At 62.6% G+C, this 25,280-nt stretch overlaps 2 protein-coding genes across 2 annotated transcripts; one reads left to right on the forward strand and one right to left on the reverse strand.

Moving 5' to 3' along the window:
• Positions 1-17,977: 17,977 nt before the first annotated feature.
• Positions 17,978-21,298, reverse strand: LOC111520601. Its single transcript, XM_023183492.1, is given in 7 exon segments — positions 17,978-18,594; positions 18,676-18,795; positions 18,876-18,988; positions 19,084-19,218; positions 19,300-19,453; positions 19,456-20,124; positions 21,257-21,298. Coding segments are annotated over 4 exon segments (978 nt in total). The 3' UTR covers positions 17,978-18,594; positions 18,676-18,795; positions 18,876-18,988; positions 19,084-19,105.
• Positions 17,983-18,452, forward strand: LOC111520545 (H19 opposite tumor suppressor). The gene is given in 3 exon segments (XM_023183366.2): positions 17,983-18,092; positions 18,095-18,337; positions 18,340-18,452. Coding segments are annotated over 3 exon segments (447 nt in total). The 5' UTR covers positions 17,983-18,001.
• Positions 21,299-25,280: the final 3,982 nt, after the last annotated feature.

The raw sequence follows: 25,280 nt of genomic DNA on the forward strand, positions 1-25,280 counted from the left end.
CTGACCTCTCACCCCTCCTAAGCTCGGAACTCCCTTTGACTTGCCTGACCTCCAAGTCCTTCTGGGGCAGAACCCTCTGCGGGTGCCCCTCCCGGGCCCTGGGGTGGGCCCGGTTCAGCTCTCCATTGTGGCTGAAGCCCCCAGGGCTTCCGTGCCGGCTGGAAGAGGGGGTGGGGTTCTCCAGGCCTGGGGATTGGCAGTTTTTTTCTCCCCTCTTCCCAAACTTTCAGACTGGACCACTTAAGAATAATGAGATCCAGGTGGTCCCACGTGAGCCTGGATCCTCACTGGCTGCGGGGACGAGTCTGCCCTGCCCGTCCCACCTCCCATCGGGAGCAGCTAATGACAGCCAGAGGCTGGAAGGTGAAGCTCCCCTCGGCTGTCAGGCGGGCTGCAGGGCAGGGGCTGGGCAGGCCAAGGGCGCCACTCTCTTGCCCAGGCCAGGGCACGCGATCACTACACCACACCCCTCGTGGCCGTCTGTCCAGCCAGGGCCCTGCTGCAGGTGCCCCCCATGGGACCACAGGGAGAACAGTCAAGACTTCTGCCTCCTTGGTTGAGCAGGGCTGCCTCCGCATCTCCTCTACTGGCAAGGAGGCTGGCAAGTCAGCTGGGCACCTTCAGGGAGCTTCAGTTTGGGAGAGGGAGGAGTTCCAAGGTAGACAGTGGCGATGGCTGCGCGGCAGTGAGAAAGCACTGAGTGCCACTGATGTGTGCGCCCAGTGGCTAAAATGGCTGAATGGCTAAAATGTCTCAGTGTCTCAATGGTTCAGTGGCTCAATGGCTAAAATGGCTCAATGGTTAAAGTGGCTAGTTTTGTTACGTATTTTCACCATGATAAAGCAAAACATGTCCAAGGTGCTATAGGGAGGGAGCAGCCCCCAGAGCACCCGTCTGCCATCTCCCATCCGCCCGGCAACATCCCTCCACTGGCTCTCTGGGAGGGGTTCAAGGCCTCCAGCCTCCCTGCGGCCCGCATCAGCCTCCAGGAGATCCGTTCCCTCTCTCCTACCCCGAAGCCCTCGAGGCAGCCGTGCCCTTGGTCCCTGCATTGGAAGCGGCCCAGCTTTGGCCCAGGGCAGCTGTGGCCTCCAGGGGCGAGATGTGGGGACTCACAGTGTTCAAAGGCCACCTGCCCGGAGCACATGAGCTCCAGTGCCTCTGGGGCACAGAGCAGGCAGCACGTGTGGACAGCAGTGGGAGACACAGCGCAGCCACCAGGGCAGCCCCCAGGCAGACGGCGGGTCTGGGGAGGGTGGGATGGCACAAGAAAGGGTCTCCTTTGGAGACGGCGAGGTCAGTCAGCTGGGAGAGGGGTCACGGTGCTTGAGGTGCAGAGAGAGGATGATGGAATGGAAAGCGTAGGGTGACTTGTCGGGGACAGGCGCAGGGCCGCGACTCAGGCAGGCCCACTGGCTACATGGTTTTGGGTTCCATCCTGGCAGGCAGGGGAGAGAATTCTGAATTTTTTAATGAAAAGGATAGCTGAGGGCAGGAAAAAAGAAAAAGAAAAGAAAAGAAGGCCGGGTGCGGTGACTCACGCTTGTAATTCCCGCATTTTTGGAGGCCGAGGCGGGCAGATCACCTGAGGTCAGGAGTTCAAGACGAATCTGACCAATATGGTGAAACCCTGTCTCTGCAAAAAATACAAAATTAGCTGAGCGTGGTGGTGCGCGCCTCTAATCCCAGCTACTCGGGAGACTGAGGCAGGAGAATCGCTTGGACCTGGGAGGCAGAGGTTGCGGTGAGCTGAAATTGTGCTATTGCACTCCAGCCTGGGCAACAAGAGTGAAACTCAAAAGAAAGAAAAGAGTAGTTGAAAATGGGTGCCGGACAGCCTCATGTCAGGGCCCGGAGGAGGAAGGGGTCAGAGTGGAGGGAGAAAAAACAGGCTGGCCAGGTTGTGGGAGGCTGCCAGCGGATGTTGCCTGGCAGGTGGAGGAACAAAGGCAGGGTCTGGTGATGATGGCCTGAGAGCTAATTGCATAGTTCACCGCTCACCCATGCGGGCAGGCTGTGGCCCCAGGGCCCCGCCTGGCCTCCAGATCTTCACATCCAGCGATAAGTGCTGGTTGCGTAATCATGGACGTATTGAGACCTGCACAGGCGAGGAGAGCTGGCCGTCCCAGGAGAGGGGAGGCCTGGGGCCCGCCATCCGGTCTTGCCTCATCACTCCCCACCAGGTGGAGAAGGCCCGGTTATCAGCAGCGAGCCTGCCGGCTGTTCCTAGTTCTCTGGAGCCTGGAGATCATCACTGCTGGGCCCAGAGCGACAGCCGTGGGAGAAGGCGTCATAGCCACCACTGTGTGCACCTGGCCAGGGCTGCCCTCGGGCTCTATCCATCTGTCCTCTCCTGCGTCAGAGCCACCACCTGGCGATCAGCCCCACTGTAGCCCCTTCCGGGAGGGCACGGAGCCCTGGGCAGCACCCCTCCCTCCCGGCAGGCTGGTTTGTGGTACGTGCAGCACATGTCCGTGCAGCCCGGGGGCTCTGTGTCACTGGCTCGGCCCTGTGCTGGTGCCCTGATGAGCAGAAATCTGGGCCGATACCTTGGTGCCCACATTCCAAGCCAGGTGGCCACAGCATGGCCCAGTGGGCATCCTCAGCAGAGCCAGTGGCAGCAGGACTCAAGTGACTGCTGCTGGGGGTCCCATCTGATTCTCTCCAGGGCCAGAGATCCAGGGAGGGCGTGGAGCGGGGCTGTGGTGGGGGCTCTGGGTGGCCTCCCCTCGCCTCTTTCCCATGACGCCTCTGTAATTGGGGCTGTTACCCCTGGGTCCCAGTACCTCACAGCTGCCTGGACGCAGCCCCGCCTGTGCATGGGCCTGTGGGGAGGCCGCAGCAGTCCTTTCCCATGGCTGGGAGGGGGCCGCGGGTGGGGGGCAAGGAATTTGAGGAGGAAACAGCAGTGGCCTGAGAATTTAGAAAATGCATCCAACTGCTTGGACTCTTGGGAAGAAGCTGGCAGGAGGATTAGGAGAAGTGGGGGATGATTGCACGGTCCTGGGTGGGCCGTGACTGATGGGGCAGCCGGGGTCTGCAGCATGAGGAGGGGAGCCTTGTCTGTGCTGGGAGAGCAGCTGTCCCCATCCCTCAGCCTGTGTCCCGCTGGCCTCGGCTGCCAACCGGAGACCTCTGACCCCTGGCCGGAGCGGGAAGCCAGATTCTGGCCCTAGAGCCCCCTGACCTTGCTTGGTGACAGAGACATGGGCCCCTGTGCTGGGCCTCTCATCCTCATCTGTAAAATGGGGTTTGGGAACGTGTGCTGACTGGGTGGGAGACCTCGGAAGTCGCCGGTTGCTCCTAGAATCCACGGGCCACCTCTTGCATCTCAGACCAGCTCCATCCCCTCTGCCCGCCACCCACCTCTGGGGCTCCTGAGTCTCCATCCGGTGAAGGAGAGGGCTGCGAGCAGGGGTGTATGTACCATGAGGGTGTCCACCTGGGAGGAACAGTGTGGCCGTGGGAGCCCTCTGGAGCACAACTGCCCTGCCTCGGAACTGGAGCTGGCTGTTAGGTCTGCATGGCCCCCGGGCCGAGCCTCTCGACTGATCTTGGAGGTAGTCACACAGCTCATCACGGGCATGGGCCTGGGTAAGATGAGCAGCTGCTCAGAGCAGCCGGGGGGCTCGAGACGCCTCCTCTGTTCCCCACACAGCCCCTCAGTTATGCCCTGGCCACCGGTGGACAGCTTTGCTCCACTTGACCGGACTGGCCCCTTCTGGCCTTAACTCTTTAACTCTCCCGTGCTTTTCTACCCCTGTCCTGGGGTCCCTGGGCCTGAAGAGATGGCCACCCCTCCCCATGGACCTAGGAGAGCCCCCACGGCTCCACTGGCGATAGGTAAATGGAGTCGTGTCCTGGCGGCCCTGTCCCCGTCCCAGTGCCCAGTGGAGGCAATAATGGGATAATGCGATTACAGCTGCTCCCACCAGGTCCAGGATGGTCTGCAGCAGAAGCAGAAAATCACTCTGGCCATGCTTCGGTGGGGACAGGAAGGCTCACCAAGCCCGTGTCGCCCTGGGAAGCTGGGCACTGTGGGTGCAGCTGCTCCACTGGGCAGGGCTGCTGGGCCCCCGGGGGCAGACTGTGAGTTGGATTTCAACCAAGAAAGCAGGTCTTGGTGGGGCCGGCAGAGGGGGTGTGGAGTGGCCCCATGGATGGCGTTGCCTCGACCCTTGGCTCCTGGCGTTTGCTCAGCTAACTTTGCAGACGAGACGCTGTGTGCAGAGAGACACAGGCGATAAGAATGGGGTCGTTGGCTTCTGGGCACCGTCCCCCCTGACCCGTGGCCTTCACTGGCCTCATCCCTGTGCCCCCACCAGCCTGGGCCCTGCTCCGTCCATGCCATTGTCTCCTTCTGGAACCTTCTAAGCAGTGCCTGTGAAATGTGGCCATGCCCTTGCTTTTCCACTATTTAAGAGCTTTCTGCATCCACCGAGGAGAGGGGCAGGCGTGCCTGTTTGGTGGCCCTGGGGCTCCCGCAGCTGCCTCTACCCCTCAGCCTTCTCCGTGGGGTGTAGAAAAGTTCTCTGCGCAGGTCCTCAGCCCAGGCAGCCCTCGAAGTGCTGGGCCTTCAGGCACAGGGGAGGGTGGCTCAGGGGCCAGCGGCAGATGTTGGTGCCTGCCCCTGCAGCAGAGTGCCCCGTGCTGAGACAGTGCCCACAGGGGACACTCCGGGCCTCGGTCCACCCTCCATGTGGCAAATGAGGTGTTCCGTGGGGCTTCTGAACTCTTCACCCTGGCCTTCCCATGGGTCCCTCTGGACAAGGGATGACCGGGGTGCAGGGGAAGCCGATTCCCAGCCCATACCAGAGCCGTTGTAAATGTGGGAAATGCCAGCTACATGCATCTGCCCCCACGACGCTTAACTCAGCACAAGGAGCTTCCTGGGCCTTTGATGTCCCAAGACCTACGGCCCTTAGTGCTTTGTGGGCTGGGAGACAGGAAGCCGGAGCTCTGGGGCCGAGTCACAGCCCCTTTCCCTCTGCAGCGCATCCTTGCTCTGAGGGTGGCAGAGGCAGGTCCAGGCCTTGGGGACCTGGGGCCAGGGCCCCCAAGGGGAAGGGAAGGGACCCGTGGGGAGGCCAGAGTGAAGCGTTTAGAAGCCCCGTAGAACACCTCAATTGCCACATGGAGGGTGGACCGAGGCCCGGAGTGTTCCCTGTGGCACTGTCTCAGCACGGGGCACCCCACTGCGGGCGCAGGCACCAACATCTGCCGCTGGCCCCTGCGCCACCCTCCCCTGTGCCTGAAGGGGCGGAGGACCTGCGCAGAGAACTCTTCTGATGTCCTGCCCACGGGGAACTGGCGATGGGACCCCCAGGAGAGGGAATGGGGGGATGTCCCCGCACCTTCAGGTGGTCGGTGCTGGTGAAGTCTGGCACCCAATAGTAAGCAAAGGAGGGGCTGTTTCCAGGAAGCCCCAGGGGCATTCCAGGGTCAGGGGAAGGGGCCAAGGGGGTCTGGCGAAAGCATGAGGCAAGATTTGGAAACCAGGCTCCAGGGCAGGGTCAGGGCCAGGGTCAGGAGCAGCCCTAGGATGGCTCTGCTGTCGTCCATTCAGAGTCTCCTGTCCAGCTCCTGGGCTGGGGGTGGGGGTCGCACAGAGGACCACGGGCAGCCAGGCAGGAGCAAGGGTCACCAGGCACGTGGCCGGGGACGGGCCTCCTGGAAATCATCCAGGCCAGGGGCCTCGGAGCCGGCTTTCCCCCAGCCCCAGGGACCCAGCCTGGAGGGTCTGGGGGATCAGGGGACTGAGGACCCTTCACATAGGCCGGGTGGGGCAGGGGCTCGGGCTGGCCCTGCTGAGCTTGGATGGCTGGAGTCCTCCAGGGGTGCTCCCTGGAGGTAAGGGCGCGGAGAGAGCTGGGGCAGGCCAAGGCAGACAGCAGCCCACCGCAGGCAGGGGTCTGACAGGGCAGTGGTGTGAGGGCTGGCCTGGGGCGCGGCGTGCGCACGGGAGCGTGTGTCTGCTGGACTCCAGCGAGGTGCTGTAGCCAGCTAGCCAAGACAAGCTGTCCCTGCGGGTGTCTGACCGGCGGGGCCCAGGCTGGGGGGGAGGTGGCGGCACCCCACTGGGGACACAGTGAGGCCCGGAACAGAGCCCAGAGCCTGGCTGCCGCGCCCTGACCACGATGGCCGGTGCCTCCCCAGGCTGCACCTCCGGGCCCTGCCCCCACCAGGGCCCTGCCCCCACCAGGGGCTGTGCAGGGTCTGGGAAGGGCACAGCTGTTTGCCTCCCCACATTCCAGACACAGGGTCAAGCAGTGTGGGAGGCTGTTTTTCTTTACAAATGTCATCTGAAAACAAACACTTACTGGCTCTGCCCGGCTGCCCCGACCCCTTGGAGAGTGGGGGCAGGGACCAGGCCTGGCCACCCCCGTCCAGGTGGCTGGAGACTCTTCCAGGCCAGAGTGGCCTCTGACCCTCCTTTGCTGCCCATGCCACACCAGTCAGGCCAGTGTCTTCCCTAGCCAGAAGGCTCCGGCCCCACCCCGTTTGCCACCCAGAACTGGGGAAAGACTCGCCTGGCCCGGCCAGTGGCCCATGAAGCCGTCTTTCTCCCACGGGCCGTCCCCGGCTCAACCCTGTGCCCAGGGCAGGGTCAGGCCCAGTGGGTCTCTCTGTGGAGGGAGGGGCTGCCTGGGATATCTGGGGGCGGTGAGGGGGCGTCCCAGCCGCAACCCTTCCCTGGGCCTCTTGTGGGCACCACCCCTCCCTTACACGCTGGGCTCTGGGAGCGGGTGGGGCCCTCCTCCGCCGGAGCTGTGAGGTTTTTCTTCCAGAGGGCTTGCACAGGGGTTCCCGCCCACAGCCTCAGCCTGGAACCTGAAGGCTCTGAGGCTTCCTGGGGGGTTGTGCGGCCTTGCACTGTGGGTCCTCCCAGCTCGGCAGCCCTCTGCGGCGGCAATGTGGCACTTTGTCCTCTTGGAGTAAAAAGCAGCCCCTGCACCATCCCTCCCAGGGTCCATCTGAGCCCAGGTCCCAGGACACCATCCCTGGGGTTCCAAGGGTGGGGGGGAACCGCCCTCCCAACAAAGCTTCTTTGCACTCCTGCTCACTGTGCTTTGCCCCCAGGTGCACCAGGGGATCCTGCAAGAAGCCTGTGGGCTGGGACTGGGGGGTGTGTCTGGGGCAGCAGTGTCTAGACCCTGGCCTGCCTGAGGGCTGGGAGCTTGGACCACAGGCCTCAGGAGTCAGGAGAGGGCCACCACTCTCTCTTCCCCTCGCCACGGTGGTCCCAGGCAGAGGAGGGAGCAGGCAAAGCAGCAAAGTAGGCACGAGCTTTGTGGCACACACTGGCCCTGGGTCTTTGGCTGGGCTAGGGTCACCTGAAGCTGGTGCCTATGGGCGCCGTTTTCTGGATGCTCCCCTGGTTTCTCAGTGCTGTGGGGAGGGGGAATGCCCCATGCTTCCCGCTCTGTCTTCACCTGCCCCCACCCCAAGCTCCACTGGGTGGGGAGGAGGGGCACCTCCATAGGACTCAGCTATCCCCCGAACTCCCACAGGAGCCCCAGGCCCAGACTCCCCAGGAGGGAGCAGCCGGCAGCACCGTTTCCGCCGTGGAGATGGGGCGTCCTGGCTTGAGTTCACTCCTTTCCAGGTGGAGCTGACACCTTGAGACCAAGGCCAGGCCCCCCAGGCCCCAGGGCTCTGAGGCACTTTCTTGGGTTGGTGTGCTGGATGGAAGTAGGGCTGTATTTCCTAAGTCCTGCGGGGCAGACCTGGCCTCTGGAGGTGAGAATTTGCTGGGGCCTGTCTGGGTGAAAGAGGAAAACCAGCCTTGAGGATCATCTCACAGTCCCCTCTGTCCCTCAGGTAGGATGTGTGGAGCGTGGTAGAGCCACAGAGTAGGGGAACGGGGACCTCCTCAGGTGCGTGGGGGTTGGGAGGTGGGTGCAAGACCTCCTGTCTCACTGAGAAGGGACTTAGAGAGTTAGATGGTGTTTCTGAGTGAGGACGGCAGGCTCAGCTGACCTCGTCCCAGAGGCGCCCCACGAGGGCGAGGACACGGCATCCCCGTAGGGCACACGGCAGTTCATCCTCAGAGACACCGTGTGTGGGAGGGAGGAGAAGCCCACACCTCTCTGAGGCAACCTTCAGGCCCGCCAGGGGCCCCTGAGCACCCCGCCCACCTTTCCCCCGGCGCCCAGGCGGGGCGGTGCTCTCTGCCCTCCTTTGAGCTCTGCAGTATCCTGGGACTTTGAACCCTCTGTCCTGCTCGCTCTGTCTGTGCTGGGGAGTGGGCAGGAGTGGACAGACAGAGATCTGACCTTCTCCAAGAGTCCCAGCCATGGGAGGCTTCACCTTCTAGAAAGTTCCTCCTGTTTCTCTGTGCCTACCTCGAGGCTCATCCTCACACCTGAGGACTGTCTCCCTGCTGGTAGGCTCACCGCGTGGAGGAAAGGGGGCCTCTGGTCACCTTCCCCACAAGCACAGACACACACGGTGTCACAGCGCAGTTGAGACTATGATGTTACTGAGCCCAGCGGGCAGCCTGGGAGCATATCCTGGTGTGTCACCTTCCTGGCTGCAGAAGCTCAGGGACAGCCGTAATCACCCTGTGCCTCAGTTTCCTCATCTGTAGAATGGGACCTGTTTGCATGAGGCACCAGGGCAGAGCCTGGAACCCGCGAACCCGAGAGCGGTCGCCATCAGGCAAATGTGCACTTGAGCAGAGACGTCTCCCCTAGTCCAGCTTGCTGTCACATCCCTGCAGTTCTGGTGGTGGGAACCCAGAAGTCAGAGCACACCTGTCTCCTGGCAGCTGGAGGCCACAGTGCCCTGAGTTTGGGACACGCCCTTCTCTGCATATCCGTGCCACTTCCTCAAGGCTATCGGCCAGCCCCTCCCACCCAAGGCACCCCATGGCGCCTCCTGGGAGATCTTCAGACCCAGGGCAGGTTGGGGCTGGGTCTGCCCTTCCTTGGGTGCTCCACATCTGTTATGGGCACGGGCTGTGAGCTGGTGCCAAGAAGGACGGAGGCATCAGGCCAGGCCAAACTGCCACACATAGCTGGCAGCAGGGCCATTGATCCTAGACGGTCAGGCTTCAGGCTGTCTGACATGGGCTGTCTGCTCCTCCTTGGACAATTGTAGCATTCAAGTGTTAAATCAATTTTTAAAAACAAATTTTTCTACTTTTTTTTTTTTTTGAGACAGGGTGTCACTCTCTTGCCTAGGCTGGAATGCAGTGGTGCGATCATGGCTTGCTGCAGCCTCAACACCCTGGGCTCGCACGATGCTCTCGCCTCAGCCTCCCACAGAGCTGGGAATGCAGGTGCCTGCCGCTGCTCCTGACTGGTTTTTGGTAGAGATGGGGTCTCACTGTGTTGCTCAGGCTGGTCTCCAACTCCTGGACTCAAGCTATCTGCCCACCTTCACCTCACCTGGCCCAAAATAAAACCATTTAAAAAGGAAAAAAGCGTATGTGTGGCGGGAAGAGGAGGGTGAGGCCCGGAAAGGAGCTGAAGGAAACAGACCCACGCAGAACAGCTGGCACCCACGCCCGCCTCGACGCCCCAATTCCTTCACCTCGGAGCCGAGCAGGGGCTGGGGGGCACGGGGAGCTTCTGGCCATTCTGGTGAAGTGACTCTTTTCTGGAACTTTCCAAACATCCTCCCCCACCTGCAACGCCCCCCACCGCCTTTCCTTCCTTCTTTCTCACCCCTTCCTTATTCCTTAGTGTTCATCACAGACAAAGTTCCTGGGTAGGAGTGTGGGCAGCTGCCATTTGGAACCCATGGGGGCCTCCCGCCATTGAGCAGCCCCTCTCTCTAGCTTGTGGGGAGGCTGAGGTGAGCCCAGGTCTGCCTCTCCCACCGCGTGGGAGTGCAGGATCCTGGTCGGTGGCAGACACCGGTGGCAGGCTGACGGTCGTTTGCAAAAGGATGGGGACATTCGGGCACAGCACGGGGGCATTTACTCAGTCGACAGCACCCTGACTGGCAAGATTGCAGAGCTTCCCTTCCTTGCTGAGACACCCATGAAACACACCACGGGCTGCTCAAGGGGGTGCAGGAGGCAGGAGCGGGGACAGCTCAGAGGTGGGTGTGGCACAGGGTTCATGGCATAAGAAGGGTGGCCTCGGGAGCTGGGGCGGGGGCAGCCTGGAGCCAGCAGCCCTGAGGCCACGTATATCCACAGCATGTTGGCAGTGACAGCTCTGATGGGTGGCAGGGGAGCAGGCTCTGAGCTTGTCTGACCTGTGAGCATGCAGTGGCCTGGTGGCCTTGGCCCTCCTTGCCAGCCTCTTTCTAAGGTCAAGCCTGTGCTCTCCAGCCAGAGAAGTCATGTTGGGCTGGGCTGGGCAGACCTGGGCAGGGCAGGGTAGGGCAGGGCTGGGCTGGGCAGGGCAGGGCTGGGCTTAGCTGGGCAGAGCTGGGCAGGGCAGGGCAGGGCTGGGCTGTGCATGGCTGGGCAGGGCTGGACTGGGCAGGGCTGGGCAGAGCTGGACTGGGCAGGGCAGGGCAGGGCAGGGCTGGGCAGGGCTATACTGGGCAGGGCTGGGTGGAGTGGACGATGGTGTCCATCCTGCTTAGTGGCTTCCTCCCACAGGAAGTCTGGGTAGCTTTTTCTGACCACCCTTCAATGCCCGGGGCCTAGGCTGGACTGGTTGAGGTGGGGGTCCATTTCCAGGCTCTAGACCTAAGGCCTTCCTGCTGCTCAGAGGTTCCTAGGCTCAGCAGAGAGTGCGGGGGCAGAAGGTCTGAAATTCCATGTCCTTGAGATCCCATCTGCCTGTCCTTCTCGCCCAGCCCAGCCCGGTCTATCTGCTCCCCAGCCTCCTATGCCCCCCATTGGCGTGCACGAGTGACACGAGTGTCCTGCACACCCTCGGTCCTGTTGTCTGTCTCCCCCATCGCCCGCCACCCACGTTGTCCCCACTGTCTTAGGCTGGCAACCCCTTCGGGCAGGGGCTGTGTCTGCCCAAGTCACAGGACACATGAAATTCAGTCTTAAGTTGTTGGGTGATGGAGTCCCACCCGGAGAGTGACTGGGGCTGAGAGCCTCGCCTGGGGCCGCCGTACAGCTGCCGCCTCCCGCCTCCCACCTCCCGTAAAGGCCTGGGAGTGGGGCCCAAGGCAGCTGCAGCCCCACAGCCTGGCCTTGACCCTGGGCTGCCCCACAGCCCCCCTGCTGGCTCCATGCCCACTGGGAAAACAAGCTCCTTATCTCGAATGCTTCCTGTGAACTGCAAACAGCCACGTGTCCCTTGGGAGCCTCTCTTGGTGAACATGCCCTCTGTCCCACGACCCAGGGTGAGGCTGTTCACCCTCGGGCAGGGGGCCACCGGGACTGGAGGCTCTAGGCCTGGGATGAGGGGAGGGGACGGCAGCTCTGACCCGTGGAGACCACCGCGTGGGGAGGGGGAGGGAGAGGAGGGGACAGGATGGTTTGGGTCCGAGGCCTGGTTGCACAGGAGGGCCGGGGATGGGGGAAGGGAGCACAGGCCAGAAAGGCTGGGGCCGTGGGAGCCAGCTAAGAAGAGAGGGTTCCAGGTGGCAGCAGCAGGCAGGGACCCTCCTGGCGGCCCCAGGGGCTCCCTCCCTCCCAGACCCCTTTCTCCTTCCTGGGGCCTAGAGCTTCCTCCACGTCCTTTTCCCCGCCCCCGCCTTTCCTCTCTCTCTCACCCCGCTCAAACATGCTGTGACCTTTCCAGGGCCCCTGGACATCACTCACGGGGTGACAGAGGTTGACAGGCATGGAGCTAAGGAATGGGAGGCAGGGCGGGGGCGGCCAAGCCTCTCCAGCCACTCCCTTCCCGCTTGCCCCACAGACGGGCCTCCCTGGACGGTCCCGGGTCAGCACACATGCTCCCAGGCACTTCCTTCCACCAGGAGACATTCCCCGGCCCCCGGGGGGCCCAGATCCTCCTGCTCAGGCCGACACATCCCACCTGGGCCTCAGAAACCTCTTTGGAAAGGGACAGTCACCTCAGAGTGGCAAGCACTTAAGAGACCCCCCAGGCCGACGTGCCATGGTGGCAGGCAGGATGTGTCTGGAAAGAAGGGGGACGTGTCCCCAGCTGGGCCTGGGGTGGCTCTGTGGGAAGATGCCATCTGGTCCTGGCCCCGGGTCTCCAACCTCGGGGTCTCTGGCCTGGCAGAGGTTGGTGGCCCCTCAGTGGAGGTCAGGCCCCTCCTGGGTCACCACTGCACACTGGCCTGCTGGGAAGCTGGGGTTCTGGGCCACCGCCTGCCCTGGATGTGGAGGGGGGCATCAGGCCAGGCCACCGAGGGGCTCGCAGGGCTCCGGGAGGCCCTGGCAACCCCAGGGTGCCCCCAAGCCCTCAGAAGGGTTGTCCCTACTTGGAGAGGACCACACAGCCAGGTGGGCAGAAACAGCCACCACGGTGGCCCTTCCCTGTCCCCCCTCTCGCCAGTGGTCCACAGTGCAGTCCAGGCAGCACCGGACAGAGCTCAGGGCACGGAGGGGAGGCCTGTACTGGCTTCACAGAGGTCTGGGAGGGGCTAGCCCCTGTGCAGACAGACCCCTGAAGCACCTCCAGAGCCGTTGGCCCACCTGAGGTCCTTCCCAGTGGCCATTCTGGGCCCCCTGACCCCATGTACCTGTGCCACAGGGCTGTGAGCGCCCCAGCCCCAGGACCTCCAAGTTTCTCTCTAGAGGGACGAGGAGGAGGAGGGCAGGCTGGCAGGCTCCACGCTCTCTGGTTGGGGACACTCAAAGAGGGCAGCCGCCATGCTGGGAAGTTGGGGTGGGCAGAGGAGCAGCGGTGCCAGGACCCCCAGGCTGTGCCACCACCCCAGACCCTGAACAGTGGTCTAGTGTGTGGGCCTGGGGAGTGAGGGCCCAGGCCGGGCTGGGTCTCGCTCCATAAACCCTGGCTGGCCGGAGCTACAGACATCACAGTGTTGACACAGGGGTGATGTCACTGCCGGCCAATGGGGAGCCCCTCGGGGGCCCCGCATGTGCCTCTCTGTGCTCCCAGGGCTGCCACCATGCACGCTGCATGCTCTAAATGCCGCCTGCGTAATAAACCGGTTTTTCTAAATGTCCTTTGGGGCCCTGCTTCCCCCCTGGGCCCCATCTCCTACTTATCCCACCCCACCCTTGGGCCCAGCATGTGAGCCAAGTGGGAGTGGGGAGTGGCGGAGAGCCCTGGGCCTGCCCGCTCCCACAGGCATGTGGGCTCCAGAGCCTTCACCTCGCCAGCCTCTCTTCCATCTGCCACAACCCCAGCCGCCACCATGGCTCCCCACAGTCACCCCTGGGCCATCTCTCCCTCCTGTTGGGAGAATGTTCCTCCTGGGAGAGCCCGAGGCCCCCTCTCTGCTCCTTGCTCCCCTATCTGTCTCCCCTGCCCTGCCCTGCCCTGCCCATGGGTCCATGTGCTCAGAGCTGGCTACATATCCTGTGGCTGCCCATGATACGCAGCTCCTCCGGGCAGGGCCGGACCCTGGGCACCTCTTTCCCCCAGGGCTGACCCCTCTCTCTGTTGGAGGTCAGCCGGTTCTGAGGCCTCCAAGCCACCTTTCTACTCCTCGATTCCATGGCCTGGTCTCCACTCGCCCTGGGCTTCGGGGTCCATGCTGCTCTGCGGCCTCCCCGCACGCCAGCCTTCATGCACCCTGCTCCTGCGGCCTCAGAGCCTTGGCATCTCCCCCGACTTCCAGCCAGGCAGCCCAGTTTCTGCAGTGTGGGGCCCATGGTCAGTGTCCCCTACAGCCCTGCCAACCCTTCTCCCTGGGGGTCCACCCTGCACCCCTTCCCAGGAGCTTGCTGTGCACCCACTGCTGGGCCTCCCAGCCTAGGGGCTTGGCACGTGCCTGTTAGCAGAGGCACCGGGCAGGAGGAGGAGGAGCCTTCAGCGCCTGGCGCCCGTGTGTGTTTACTGGTCCGGCCCCAGCCCCGCGCCGCTCACCGCGGACCCGGCCTCCCGCCTGTGTCCAGCCAGGTGTTGGGTGATGGAGCAGGGCTCCCTAAGGACAAGGAGCACAGTGTCTGCTTTCTTTGCAAGCACAGTGCTGACAAGGAACAGAATACCCACAGCGACTGCTTCCAGGAAACGGCTGCAGAGCGGGCGGGAGCCTCCGCCGCGCAGCCCCTTCCCAGCAAGCCGGCCTGCAGGTGGTCTTCCAGGAAGGGGCCCCCGCTGGCTTCCCTCAGCCCTGGAAAGGGGCCAACAGTGTCACCAGGAGCAGGCTGGGGAGCGGGGCAGAGCCGGGAGAAGGAGAAAGGAGAGGCGCGGAGGAGGGAAGGAGGGATGGGGTGCAGGCCTGGGCTACGCCTAGTGTGGTTACTGCAGCCTCAGGGGAGAGCAAGGCTGACCACAGCTCCTTCTTGAACCTTCCAGTCCCCCTTTTGGGAAGTCACAAGATCTCCACTCAGGTCTTCGGCTCTCTAGGGCTTGTCAGGCATCACACACACACACCACACACACACGGGCACACCCACCTGAAAACACGAGCAAGCTGGGCCGCTGTGGGACGCCATTCCCTGAGACCCAGCTGGGGTCCGGTTGAGGGGCTGACCTCCTGGCCCCCATGTTGGGAGGGCCGAGGAGGGCCCCCGCCCGGACACACTGCGCCCTTAGCTCTGAGTGCTCAGATCCCACACCATGTCTAGAGAGAAGGAAATCATTCATCTTCCCGGGAGCTCAGGGTCGGGGAGAGGGGGCTGCCCTCCTTGGGGCCCCAACTGTGTTCTTTGAGACTTCCCAGGGTGCATCACAGTCAGACCCCAAACATCGCTTCATCCTTGTTTAAGGTACTTTACTTCCTTTGTAGAGCTGGGATTTTCTGTCTTCATTCAATGGTATACCAAGTGCCCTGCCTCCATCCCACCCCCAGCTGCTCCTAGTCCCTGCCTGAAAACGTGCTCCTGGGTCGCGGAATTCATGCCAAGACACGAACCCACACAAAGGCACAAGACACACACAGCTAGGCTCAGGGGTCCACCCTCCAGAGAACACCACCCCACTACGGGGCCACGATCACACACACACCCCGCCGAGCATCTCCGAGCCGGACAGGACCCACACCGTCCGCAGCCCGGACGGGCAGGTTAACTGGTCAGCATGCAGAGATCTGCCAAGTGGAGACCCCACTCCCAGGCACAGACGCACAGCTGTGGATGCACACACTTGGTGACAAGATAGCTGAGGTCCCGTGCCCTGGGAGTGCATGGCTGCATAGGCCATCCGGCGGCCCTCAGGGCCACAGGGGATTCGCCCGGAGATGTGTGCACCGAGGGTCCAGCGTGGCCACAGCAGCAGCACAGCACACGCCTCGAGTCCTCCTCTCTAACTGGGTGACTTGATCTTCACTCAACCTAAAGGTGCCACAGAAACTTGGGTGGGTGGAGGGTCCAGGTGTGAAGACCCCAGCGCCTGACAGGGTCAGGGACGTGGCCAGAAGCCTGGGCACCCTCGGGGTCTCCCCGAATGATGGAAGTTCCTCCGTCCCCAGATTTCCCAGCACCTTTGCAGGCAGCCACAACCCCCACTCCGGCCCCGCCACCCCCATGTTGGGGTTCGGGAGTGAAATTCCACTCCCTGTTTGCTTCTCCACACTGAAGTCAGTGCAGGAGCATTTTGAAAGTGCCTTTGGGTGTCGGGGCGCCCAGAGCCTGTCTAACAACCCTCTCTAAGCCCCTTTTCTAAAAAGCAGGAAATCGGGTTGGGCCAAAGATAAACACACATTCCAACCTGGCAGGTCGCTCAGAGCTAGGGGCTTGGGCGGGCTCCCAGCCCCCGCCCCGGGGCGCGGCAGGAGGCTCCGAGGCTGACCACCTGCTGCAGGGGCCCCCAGGCCTGTGGCTCCCCGCCTGCCTGCCTCACTCTGAGGTTCAGCCCCCAGAATGCTGCCCTCACCACCTCCCCGTCTCAGGGCCGGTGGCCCAGATCCCCTCCGGCACTCAGGGGCTGCCCTGGGGACACCACCCCGGGAACGGCCCTAGGAAGCCGGTTCTGCTGCAGGGAGCAGAGAAACATGGGCCGCCCAGAGGTAGGCGCTGCGCCTGTGTACATGTCCTGCTCTCAGGGGGCAGCCAGCGTGGACACAGCCGTGGGCAGTGCCGGGAGATGGCGGGGACCACCAGGAGGCTTGCGTCCTTTCCCCATCGGGTGTGAGAAGGAGAAGCCCTGTCCCCATACAGCTCCCAGGTGGAAACTCCAGAGCAAACGTGTCATTAATACACCCCTGGGCCCAGAGGTGCGGATGTGACCAGCACGCCTGTTCTCCCCAAGTGGCCAGGAGGAGACAGCGCCTAGGAGCGGATGCAGGTGACGAAGGCCTGAGGCCCCATTCCCATGCGTCCTTCCCCAGGCAGGGATTTGAAGCGGGCAAAGTCTTCCACGTTCCCCAGGTGAGGTTTTCTGGGCGCTCCTCTCCGCCTCCCTACGGTTCCCCTGCCCCGCCACCCTGGGCACCCCGGGGCTGCCTGCCGCGCCCTGCAGCTGCCACCTGGGGAAGCCGGCTTTTATCTCCTGAGCCCCGCTTTGTAAACCTCCTGCAGCGTTGGATGTTTATAATAAAGGCCGTTTATAGACCTAACTCTTGACATGTAATGGATGGGCTACTTCATCCTGCCGGCCAAAACCCACTTGGGTAAGTCAAATTGGCCTGTAGGGTCAGGAAGATGAATGCAGCGTCACCCTAGGCTGGCCCCAGCGACCTCTGACCTCCTCCATGCGATGGCAGCCAGTCCCAGGGGCACCATCCCAGAGGCTTCAAGAAACTCCCTCACCGGATGTCTACGTGCATCCTGGGGGGTGACCATCCGCCCAGGTTTTAGCACACAAGTATGTCCCTGGAAACCCCTCAGTCTCTGACAGACCCCAGGACCCACAGCTGGATGGGGACGGGGCAAGAGAGGGTGCAGAGGGGAGGCCAGCCCCAAGGGGCGTGGGTAACCACCCTGCTCTTCTGCCCGGGACACCAAGACCCCAGGGGCGGCTGGGCCGGTAGGGGAGGGGCGTCCCTAACCGCCTTCCTGTCTGTTCTTTGTCAGTCGGGGAGGAATTTTCCTGACAGCTCTGTGCACTGGGAATGGGGGTGGAAGGCAGGGGGGAGGAGGGAAGGAATGGGGAGGCCGGGACCCCACCCTTATTTCCAGGGGCTGCCCCTTGTGTTCCCAGCGCCTGCCGAGTGAGGGGCTGGGGGCTGGGAGGCCTGGCTGAGGGAGCTGCCGGCCGCTGGCCTCTGTGGGGAAGCTGACCCCGAACCCATGAGTGGGCTGCCTTGGCACCCGGGAAACACACCCCTGCATGCCAGGGTTCTTGGGGCTCCAGCAGCGAGACCCCAGGGAGAGATCTCGGGGACCCCTCAGCCTAGGCCCTCCTGCTCCTCCCTCACCTCCTCTCTGTGGCCACCCTCAACTCCTTCCTCCTTCCTCCTGGCCCCCTGGCCTCCTTAGGACCTCCGCCCCAAGGCCACCTGCCCACTCCCACCCCCACCCCTTGGCTCCTTGTGTGGGGGCCGCCCCTCCGGTGTGGCCCCGGCTCCCACCCACAGCAAAAGGGGAGCAGAAACGGGACTGGCAAGGGCTTCGTGCCCCTGCCGGGATGGGGTCTCCCAGAGTGGCATGGCCAGCCCTACCCCAGTCACCTAGTCTGGGCCTCAGGGGTCTGGGGCCAGTACCAACGTGTCATTCTGACAGGACTTTGGGGCGGCAGGAGGCACTCACTCGGGGGTGCCTTGGTGGTCCCTGACCCCTGCCTCAGAACCCAGGCCCCCTCCGCCAGCCCAGGCCCTCCCGCTCTGTGAAACCCCTGGTCCTGCAGCCCCTCCACCACCATCACTGCATGCCGACCGCCTGCCCTGCGCCCCTGATGTCCACACGCCCTCTGCTCACCCCACCCCTGGTGTGTGCTGTGCCGCATCCATCTGGAACCCCCATCCCCCTTTTCATGTACTCCTCCCCCTCCCCCTCCCTCCAGCCCCCCTCTGCGCAAGGTTGGCCTCCCCCACATCAGGCCCACAGCCCGGATTCCAGAGTCCCCGAGACAAGTTGCTGTAACAGTGTTTATTGATAATGAGTCCAGGGCTCCTGCTGAAGCCCTGGTGGGGAGGGGCACAGGGCGAGATGGGGCGTCATGGAATGCTTGAAGGTTGCCCCGTGATGCCAGAGCTTCCAGACTAGGCGAGGGCAGGGTGAGGCCTCGGGCACACAGCCAGCGCCCAGTCACCCAGCCCAGATGAAGGGCGGCCGGGCCCTGGGCGGGCACTTGCCAAGGTGGCTCACACTCACGCACACTCGCACCGAGACTCAAGGCCGTCTCCACAACTCCAACCAGTGCAAATGACTTAGTGCAAATTAAATTCAGAAGGGACGGGGGAAACGGAGTTGGGGAGGCTTTGAATCTCTCAGAGAAAGGAAAGACAGGAAAGCTCAGAAACAAAGAGACAGAAGGATGAAGAAGAAGAAGAAGAGGGAGGTGGTGGGGACGGGGTCATCCCGCTGGAGGAGCTCAGCTCTGGGATGACGCGATGGCTGGTGGTCAACCGTCCGCCGCAGGGGGTGGCCATGAAGATGGAGTCGCTGGTGGGGGGTGGGTGCTGCGGGCGCTGCTGGTCCGATGGCGTCTTTGGTGTTGGGTTGATGAGGTCTTGTTCCTCTAGCTTCACCTGCAAATAGCAACACATGGGTGGGGTGGGGGCAGGGTGCTCGGGGGCCTGGAGGCTTCCAGAAGGGGCGCTGGTGCTCACCTTCCAGAGCCGATTCCTGAGTCAGTTGTGCAGTGGTTGTAAAGTGCAGCGTGTTCGATTCCAACTAGAGGGTTTTGTGTCCGGATTCAAAGGCCCAGGCTTGAGCTGGGTAGCACCATTCTGCGGAGGGAGAAGGAGTGAGGTCCCACTCAGCTCCTCTCACGTGCCCCCCACCCCAGGTGTGGCAGGAGGCCCCGCACCTTTCATGTTGTGGGTTCTGGGAGCCCAGAGGGCAGCTGTAGTGTGCCGACTCCGTGGGAGAAGTAAAGGAACAGACCCGCTCCTTGCCGCAGCCCCACCAGCCTGGGGTGTTCTGTAGGAGACAGAGGTGGGAGTAGTGAGGTGGTGGCCCGGCTGGGCGGTCTGGGCAGGGCCCTGTCCTGACACAAGGAGGGCAGGCATGCTTACCAGGAAGGCCGGATACGCCCCTTCAGTCCTCGCCGTCACACCGGACCATGTCATGTCCCACTCGGCAAGTCCGCCGGACCTGGCGTCCTGGCCTTCCGCAGCTGGTGGGCACGTCCACCCCGACTGGAGACCTGGCTGTGGGGAGAACGAGAGAGGCGTTGGTTGTGTGGAAAGGGGCGGGTGGGGGCTGAGGGTGGCAGAGGAGAAAAAACTCACCCTCGTCTCCAGCCCGAACGCTGAGGCACCGATCCCGGCTCCGTCGCCGCCCGTGAGGCCCGCCTTGGCCACGGGCTCTGGAGGCCAGTGCCCCCCGCTCACCACCTGCTGTGCTCCTCACCCCTGCCTGCGCCAGCCTCCCTCCTGAGAGCTGTCATTCACTCCGCCCCGCCCGCCTCGCCTAGTCTGGTCTCGCCCCATGCCCTTGACTCCCCTGGATGCTGTACTGTCTGCCAAGCCAGCCCCAGGGGCTGAGCGGTGAGGGCATACAGTGTCACCAAGTCCACTGTGGACCCTCTCCGCACCAGACCCTGGGCCGCAGTGCCTCGTGGGAACGGCGCCCGCGGGCAGAGCCCCTGCAGCCTCCTTGCTGCGTAATGTCCCGGGGGCCCCCTCCCGTGGCCGCTTCGCCCTCCTGGTGACGTCCTGCTGCAACTCCCCGAGCACTGCCTGTCTTCCCGCTCTCCAGCCCTCGAGGCTCCGGCATAGGCCTGAGAAAGCCCTGCCAGAGCTGACCCTGTGCCTGCTACTAAATGAATTGCGGTGGGTGAGGTGGCAGCTGGGGACCCCTCTGTCCTGTGTCCCCTGCCTTGTCCCTGTCTGACCCAGGCCTGGGGTACCACCCCACGTGCTGGACCCTACGCTGGCCACCCCTGCGCTCCGTCCCTGCCTTCTTGCTCTTTCTGCCTGGGATGAGCTCACAGCCCCCCAGCCTTGCGCAGTCTCGGCTCCCCCCGAGAAGATGTCACCTCTGCTAACTCTCCTGCCCCCATCCTGCCCCTCTGCCGGGAGGGTGTCTGCTTCTCCCCGCCAGCCCTCGATCCCCTAAACCTCCTTCTTTCAGAAGGCTGGGGAAGCGAGGCCTGGGGAGGGAAGGGACTCACCTGCCCGGCAGATGGGGTTCTCACCTGCCCGCTGCTGCCAGCTACACCTCCGTTGCCCAGGCCCTGGGATCAAACCCTGCCCACCAGCTCCCCTCGTCCAACCAGCTGCCACGTCCTGTAACCAAAAGTGACCGGGATGAATGTCTGGCTCCCCCTTCTCTCCAGCCCTAGCTCGGGCCCATCGCCCCCAGCTGATGTTGCTCCGTCTGCACGATGCCTGGGCGCCTACTCCACACTCCTCACTGGCCCCAGACCCCACAGCCCTGCCCCGAGCTAGCCCCTCCACCCGTCATCACGCCTGCCAGACTCCAGATGTCCAAGGTGCTCCTTGGCTCCCACAAACTCTCCTCCAGCACCCCATCTTCCCCTGGTTGCCCCTCGGTTCCCCCACTTCCCCAGTTTCCCCCGTTACCCCCCACCCCTCCCACCCCCTCCCTCACCCTGCTCCTTGGCCCTAGCCCGGGCTTTTTCTAACTGGGGTGGCCCCGCCCAGAATTCCCGCCCCTGCGCTGCCGGCCAATCAGAGCAGGGCCCTCCCGGGGGCCCCCGCAGGGCCCACCTCCGCCCTGGACAGTTCCAGCACACGTCTCTCTCACCCAGCACCCATCCTGGAATTCTCCAAAGACGGCCTCCCCACACCCCTCCTTTGGCATCCGGAGACGGGGCTGGGCATTGCCCCTATCGTCTCCCTCGGGGTCGAGGACTTCTCCCTCCCAGACTGCTGTCTTCCCTCAGGGGCACCATGCCTGCTGCTTCCTGCCTGCCAGCGCCCTGCACGTACTTTGCACATGACTGGGGGCCGACTGCGGGTCCCTGAGGACTCGGATGGCACACACAGCCCTTTCCTGCCACCACCACGGACGGCTCAGACCTCACGTTTGCTCCAGGGGTCCCGGAAGTCCACGGGGTGTGGTTCCTGGAGAGTGGGGGTGGGGTGCTGAGGGCAGAGGGAAGTGCGGCAAACCCCCTGATGGGTGCAGTGCCAGCCCCCAGGCCGATTCCCATCCAGTTGAACGAGCTTGTGCTCGTCACGGCGGCTTCCGCAGGACAGAGTCCCCACAGCCGCTGGGCACCCTGGTCCCCTTCACGGCCACTTTCCTGTCTGAAGACGACATGCTGCCGGTCGTGCTCTCGGCTCCCGGGCGCACTCTACTGACAAGTGGTGGGCGGCCTCACAGACTCTCCCAGGCCCCGCGGGGCACCACGGTTGGGAGTGGAGTGAAGACTGGAGAGCTCCGACTCCCCCAGCCACCCCGCTGTGGGTCCGCGGGTCACCACCTTGGCCTCTGGGGAGGGTTGTTGGGGCCCTGCGGTCCATAGGGTTCACCTCGAGTCTCGAGTGTCGAAGCCGTGAAGGGGGGCACCAGTGCCAAGGGACCCAGAATTCATGGGTCCAATCACCCCGCAGGCCCTCGGGGATGTGGAAGGGCTGGCAGCGCCTTCGGCAAACCATTTGCTTCTATGGCCCCGCCAGGAACGGCTGGGTGCTTGCCTGCTGAGCACTGACCACCGGGCTTTGTCGTGGGTGAACCCCAGCTTCACGGTATGGGAATTCTCAGGCTTTCCCATGAGTGGACCCCCAAGTTAGGAGACCAAGGCAGATCCCCACATTTTGCTAAAAGTGGAGTCCAGCCTTGGGTCACCTTCTTACTGTGATGTGAGTCACCACTGCTGCCTGTCAGCCATTTCTGTCTCCATAGCCACAACCGCTTCTGTGCCATTGCTGGGAGATGGGCTCATTGGGGACAACACCCAAGACCCAAGGGAGACTCCGGAAATACAAATGTGCTGGGCAAGGCGGCTCCCCAGGCCCCTCGCTCCTGCTCCAGGCATTGTGGGAGGGCCTAGCACAGGATCCGGTGGTGCTGCCCTGGAATTTCACTCCCAGCAATGCACGGGCACAGGGAACACCTGTGGGCAAATGCACCTCTCCACGCGCCAACTACCACCGCCCGGACATGATGATCCCTGAGCAAGGAGCACACCGGGGCCATCGAGCATCTTAGCCCCATCAGGATCCCCACCCCATACCAAGTCCATAAACCGCAGGGTGTCTGCTGTGCCCACGTTAGTGGATTATCTCTGGCAACACAAGGATCCTGGACCCCAGAATAAAGCAGCAGTGGCCCTCCTAGCTCTTTAGCATCTTAAGCTCTTGAATTAGCATCTCAAACGTGCATTGAATGGGCATGTTAATGTCTGGCCACTTAGGGCTGAGGAGCTCGGAGTGTTCTCTGGAGAGGCAGATGTCAGTTCAGTAAAGAGCTGGATTTGGGCGCTGTCCTTAGACAGAGTCAGATCTGTGCTCTGGGATACATGTGGAAAGTGTAAGATTTTGGTGGAACATGCTGTGATCATCACATAAGTAGGCGTGACTTGAGTCCCAAACCATGACACTGAAGCCCTCGGAGTGCGAGCCGGGGCCACAGGGCTGTGGATATGGCCCCACCTGAAGACCTGGTGCGGCTCCCATGAGTGTCTTATTCCCAGATGACCCCCGTGAACCCTGCGGCGCCTGGCTTGGGTGACCCGGGACATTTCCACGGGCGAACCCCAGCCGGGGCGGGCTCGGACTATGATGTGTGAGCTTGCACTGCCGCCGCGCGGCCACTTCCGATTCCACAACTGCAACCAATTCCGCGCCGTCCGGGCAGTGAGACCGAAGGGGAAGCCTCTAGAAATACACATGTGCTACGCAAGAGTCCCCGAGTTCTTGTGCCTGCCAGAGACCCTGTGGGAAGGGTCTCACGCTGAGGCCGAGATCCCCATCATCCAAAGAATGGGAACACCTCATTGTCCCTCAAATATCTCCTCTCATCTCCCCAACCCTCAATAGTGCACCCTGGGGTGAATCAGACACGTAGCCCGATGTGGCTCCCATGAGCGTCCTATCCCTCACGACCCCCGGGAACCCTGCGGCCCCTGGCTTGCGTGACCCGGGACATTTCCACGGGCGAACCTCAGATGGGGCGGGCTTGGGCTGTGATGCGTGAGCCTGCACTGCCGCCGCGCGGCCACTTCTGATTCCACAACTACAACGGATTCTGTGCAATCCGGGCAGTGAGATCGAAGGGGAAGCCTCTAGAAACACACACATGCTATGCAAGAGCCCCCGGGTTCTTGTGTCTGCCAGAGACCCTGTGGGAGGGGTCTCACGCTGAGGCCGAGGTCCCCATCATCCAAAGAATGGGGACACCTCATTGTCCCCCAAGTATCTCCTCTCATCGCCCCAAACCTCAATAGTGCACCCTGGGGTGAATCAGACACGTAGCCCGATGTGGCTCCCATGAGCGTCCTATCCCTCACGACCCCCGTGAACCCTGCGGCGCCTGGCTTGCGTGACCCGGGATGTTTCCACGGGCGAACCCCAGCTGGGGCGGGCTCGGGCTGTGATGTGTGAGCCTGCACTGCCGCCGCGTGGCCACTTCGGATTCCACAACTACAACCGGTTCTGTGCCATCCGGGCGGTGAGACCTAAGGGGAAGCCTCCAGAAATACCCACGTGCTATGCAAGAGCCCCTGGGCTCTGGTGCCTGCCAGAGACTCTGTGGGAGGGGTGTCACGCTGAGGCCGAGATCCCTATCATCCAAAGAATGGGGACACTTCACTGTTCCCCAACTATCTCCTCTATCTCCCCCACCTTCAACAGTGCACCCTGGGGGTGAATCAGGCACGTAGCCCGATGTGGCTCCCATGAATGTCCTATCCCCGATGACCCCCGTGAACCCTGCGGCGCCTGGCCTGTTGACCTGGGACGTTTCCGCGGGGGAACCGCAGGTAGCCGGGCTCAGGCTATGATGCGTGAGCCTGCCCCGCCGCCATGCAGCCACCTGTGTTTTCATACCTTCAACTGATTCCGTGGCATCCGGGCAGCGAGACTCCAGGAACACTTGTGCACTATGCTTGGCAGGCTCCCAGGATCCCTGTTCCTGCCGAAGGCCTTGTGGGACACAGTTCCCTCTGGAGCATGCGCTTGAGTCCTTGGGTCCCAGTCATTACCACCTCAGAATGCAGGGATCCCTCATTTCGGAAGTCTCTGCTCTCCTGTCCCAACTTCAGTCCCTGACCAAGGTGATACCGGGCCATGGTCCTCTGATAAGGTCCTTGAGTCTGATTCCAGCAGCACACAGGCTCCAGGGCAGAGCCGAGGTGGGGCTCTGGAAAATGCACCGTCAGGCTCACACGAGCACATGTTGGCCGGGTGTACAGATTCCACAGCACAAGGCAGGCAATTGGGCACAGACCGCACAGTGCACGAACACCACTGATCCCCATCCTTTATCAATTCCACAAACCGCGGGATGTCTGCTGCACCCACATTAGCGGATTATCTCAGGCAACGCAAGGATCCTAGACCCCAGAATAAAGCAGCAGTGACACTCCCAGCTGTTTAGCATTTCAGGCTCCTGAATTAGCATATCAAACCTGCACTGAATGGGAATGTTAATGTCTGGCTGTTTAGGATTGACGAGCTTAGAGTGTTCACTGGGGAGGCAATTGTCAGTTCAGTAAAAGCCTTGGGATTTTGGGGGCTGTCCTTAGTCGGATCTGGGCTCTGGGATGGATGTGGAAAGTGTAAGCTTTTGGCGGAACTCGTTGTGCTCATCACGCTGGTAGGCGTGACTTGAGTCCCAGGCCATGTCACTGAAGGTCTCAGAGTACGACCCGGGGCCACGGGCTGTGGATATGGCCGGATAGAAAGACCTGATGTGGCTCCCATGAGCATCCTATTCCCAGAAGACCTCCGAGAACCCTGGGGCACCTGGCTTTCCGCGGGTGAACCCCATCCAGAGAGGGCTCGGGCTGTGATGCGTGAGCCTGCACTGCCACTGCACGGCCACTTTTGATTCCACAACTACAACCGATTCTGTGCCATCAGGGTGGTGAGACCGAAGGGGAAGCCTCTAGAAATACACATGTGCTACGCAGGAGTCCCCGGATTCTTGTGCCTGCCAGAGACCCTGTGGGAAGGACCTCACGCTGAGGCCAAGATCCCCATTATCCAAAGAATGGGGACACCTCATTGTCCCCTAAGTATCTCCTCTCATCTCCCCAACCTTCAGCAATGCACCCTGAGGTGAATCAGACACGTAGCCC

This window comes from Piliocolobus tephrosceles, chromosome 13 (genome assembly GCF_002776525.5).
Source record: "Piliocolobus tephrosceles isolate RC106 chromosome 13, ASM277652v3, whole genome shotgun sequence".
Lineage (NCBI taxonomy): Eukaryota > Metazoa > Chordata > Mammalia > Primates > Cercopithecidae > Piliocolobus > Piliocolobus tephrosceles.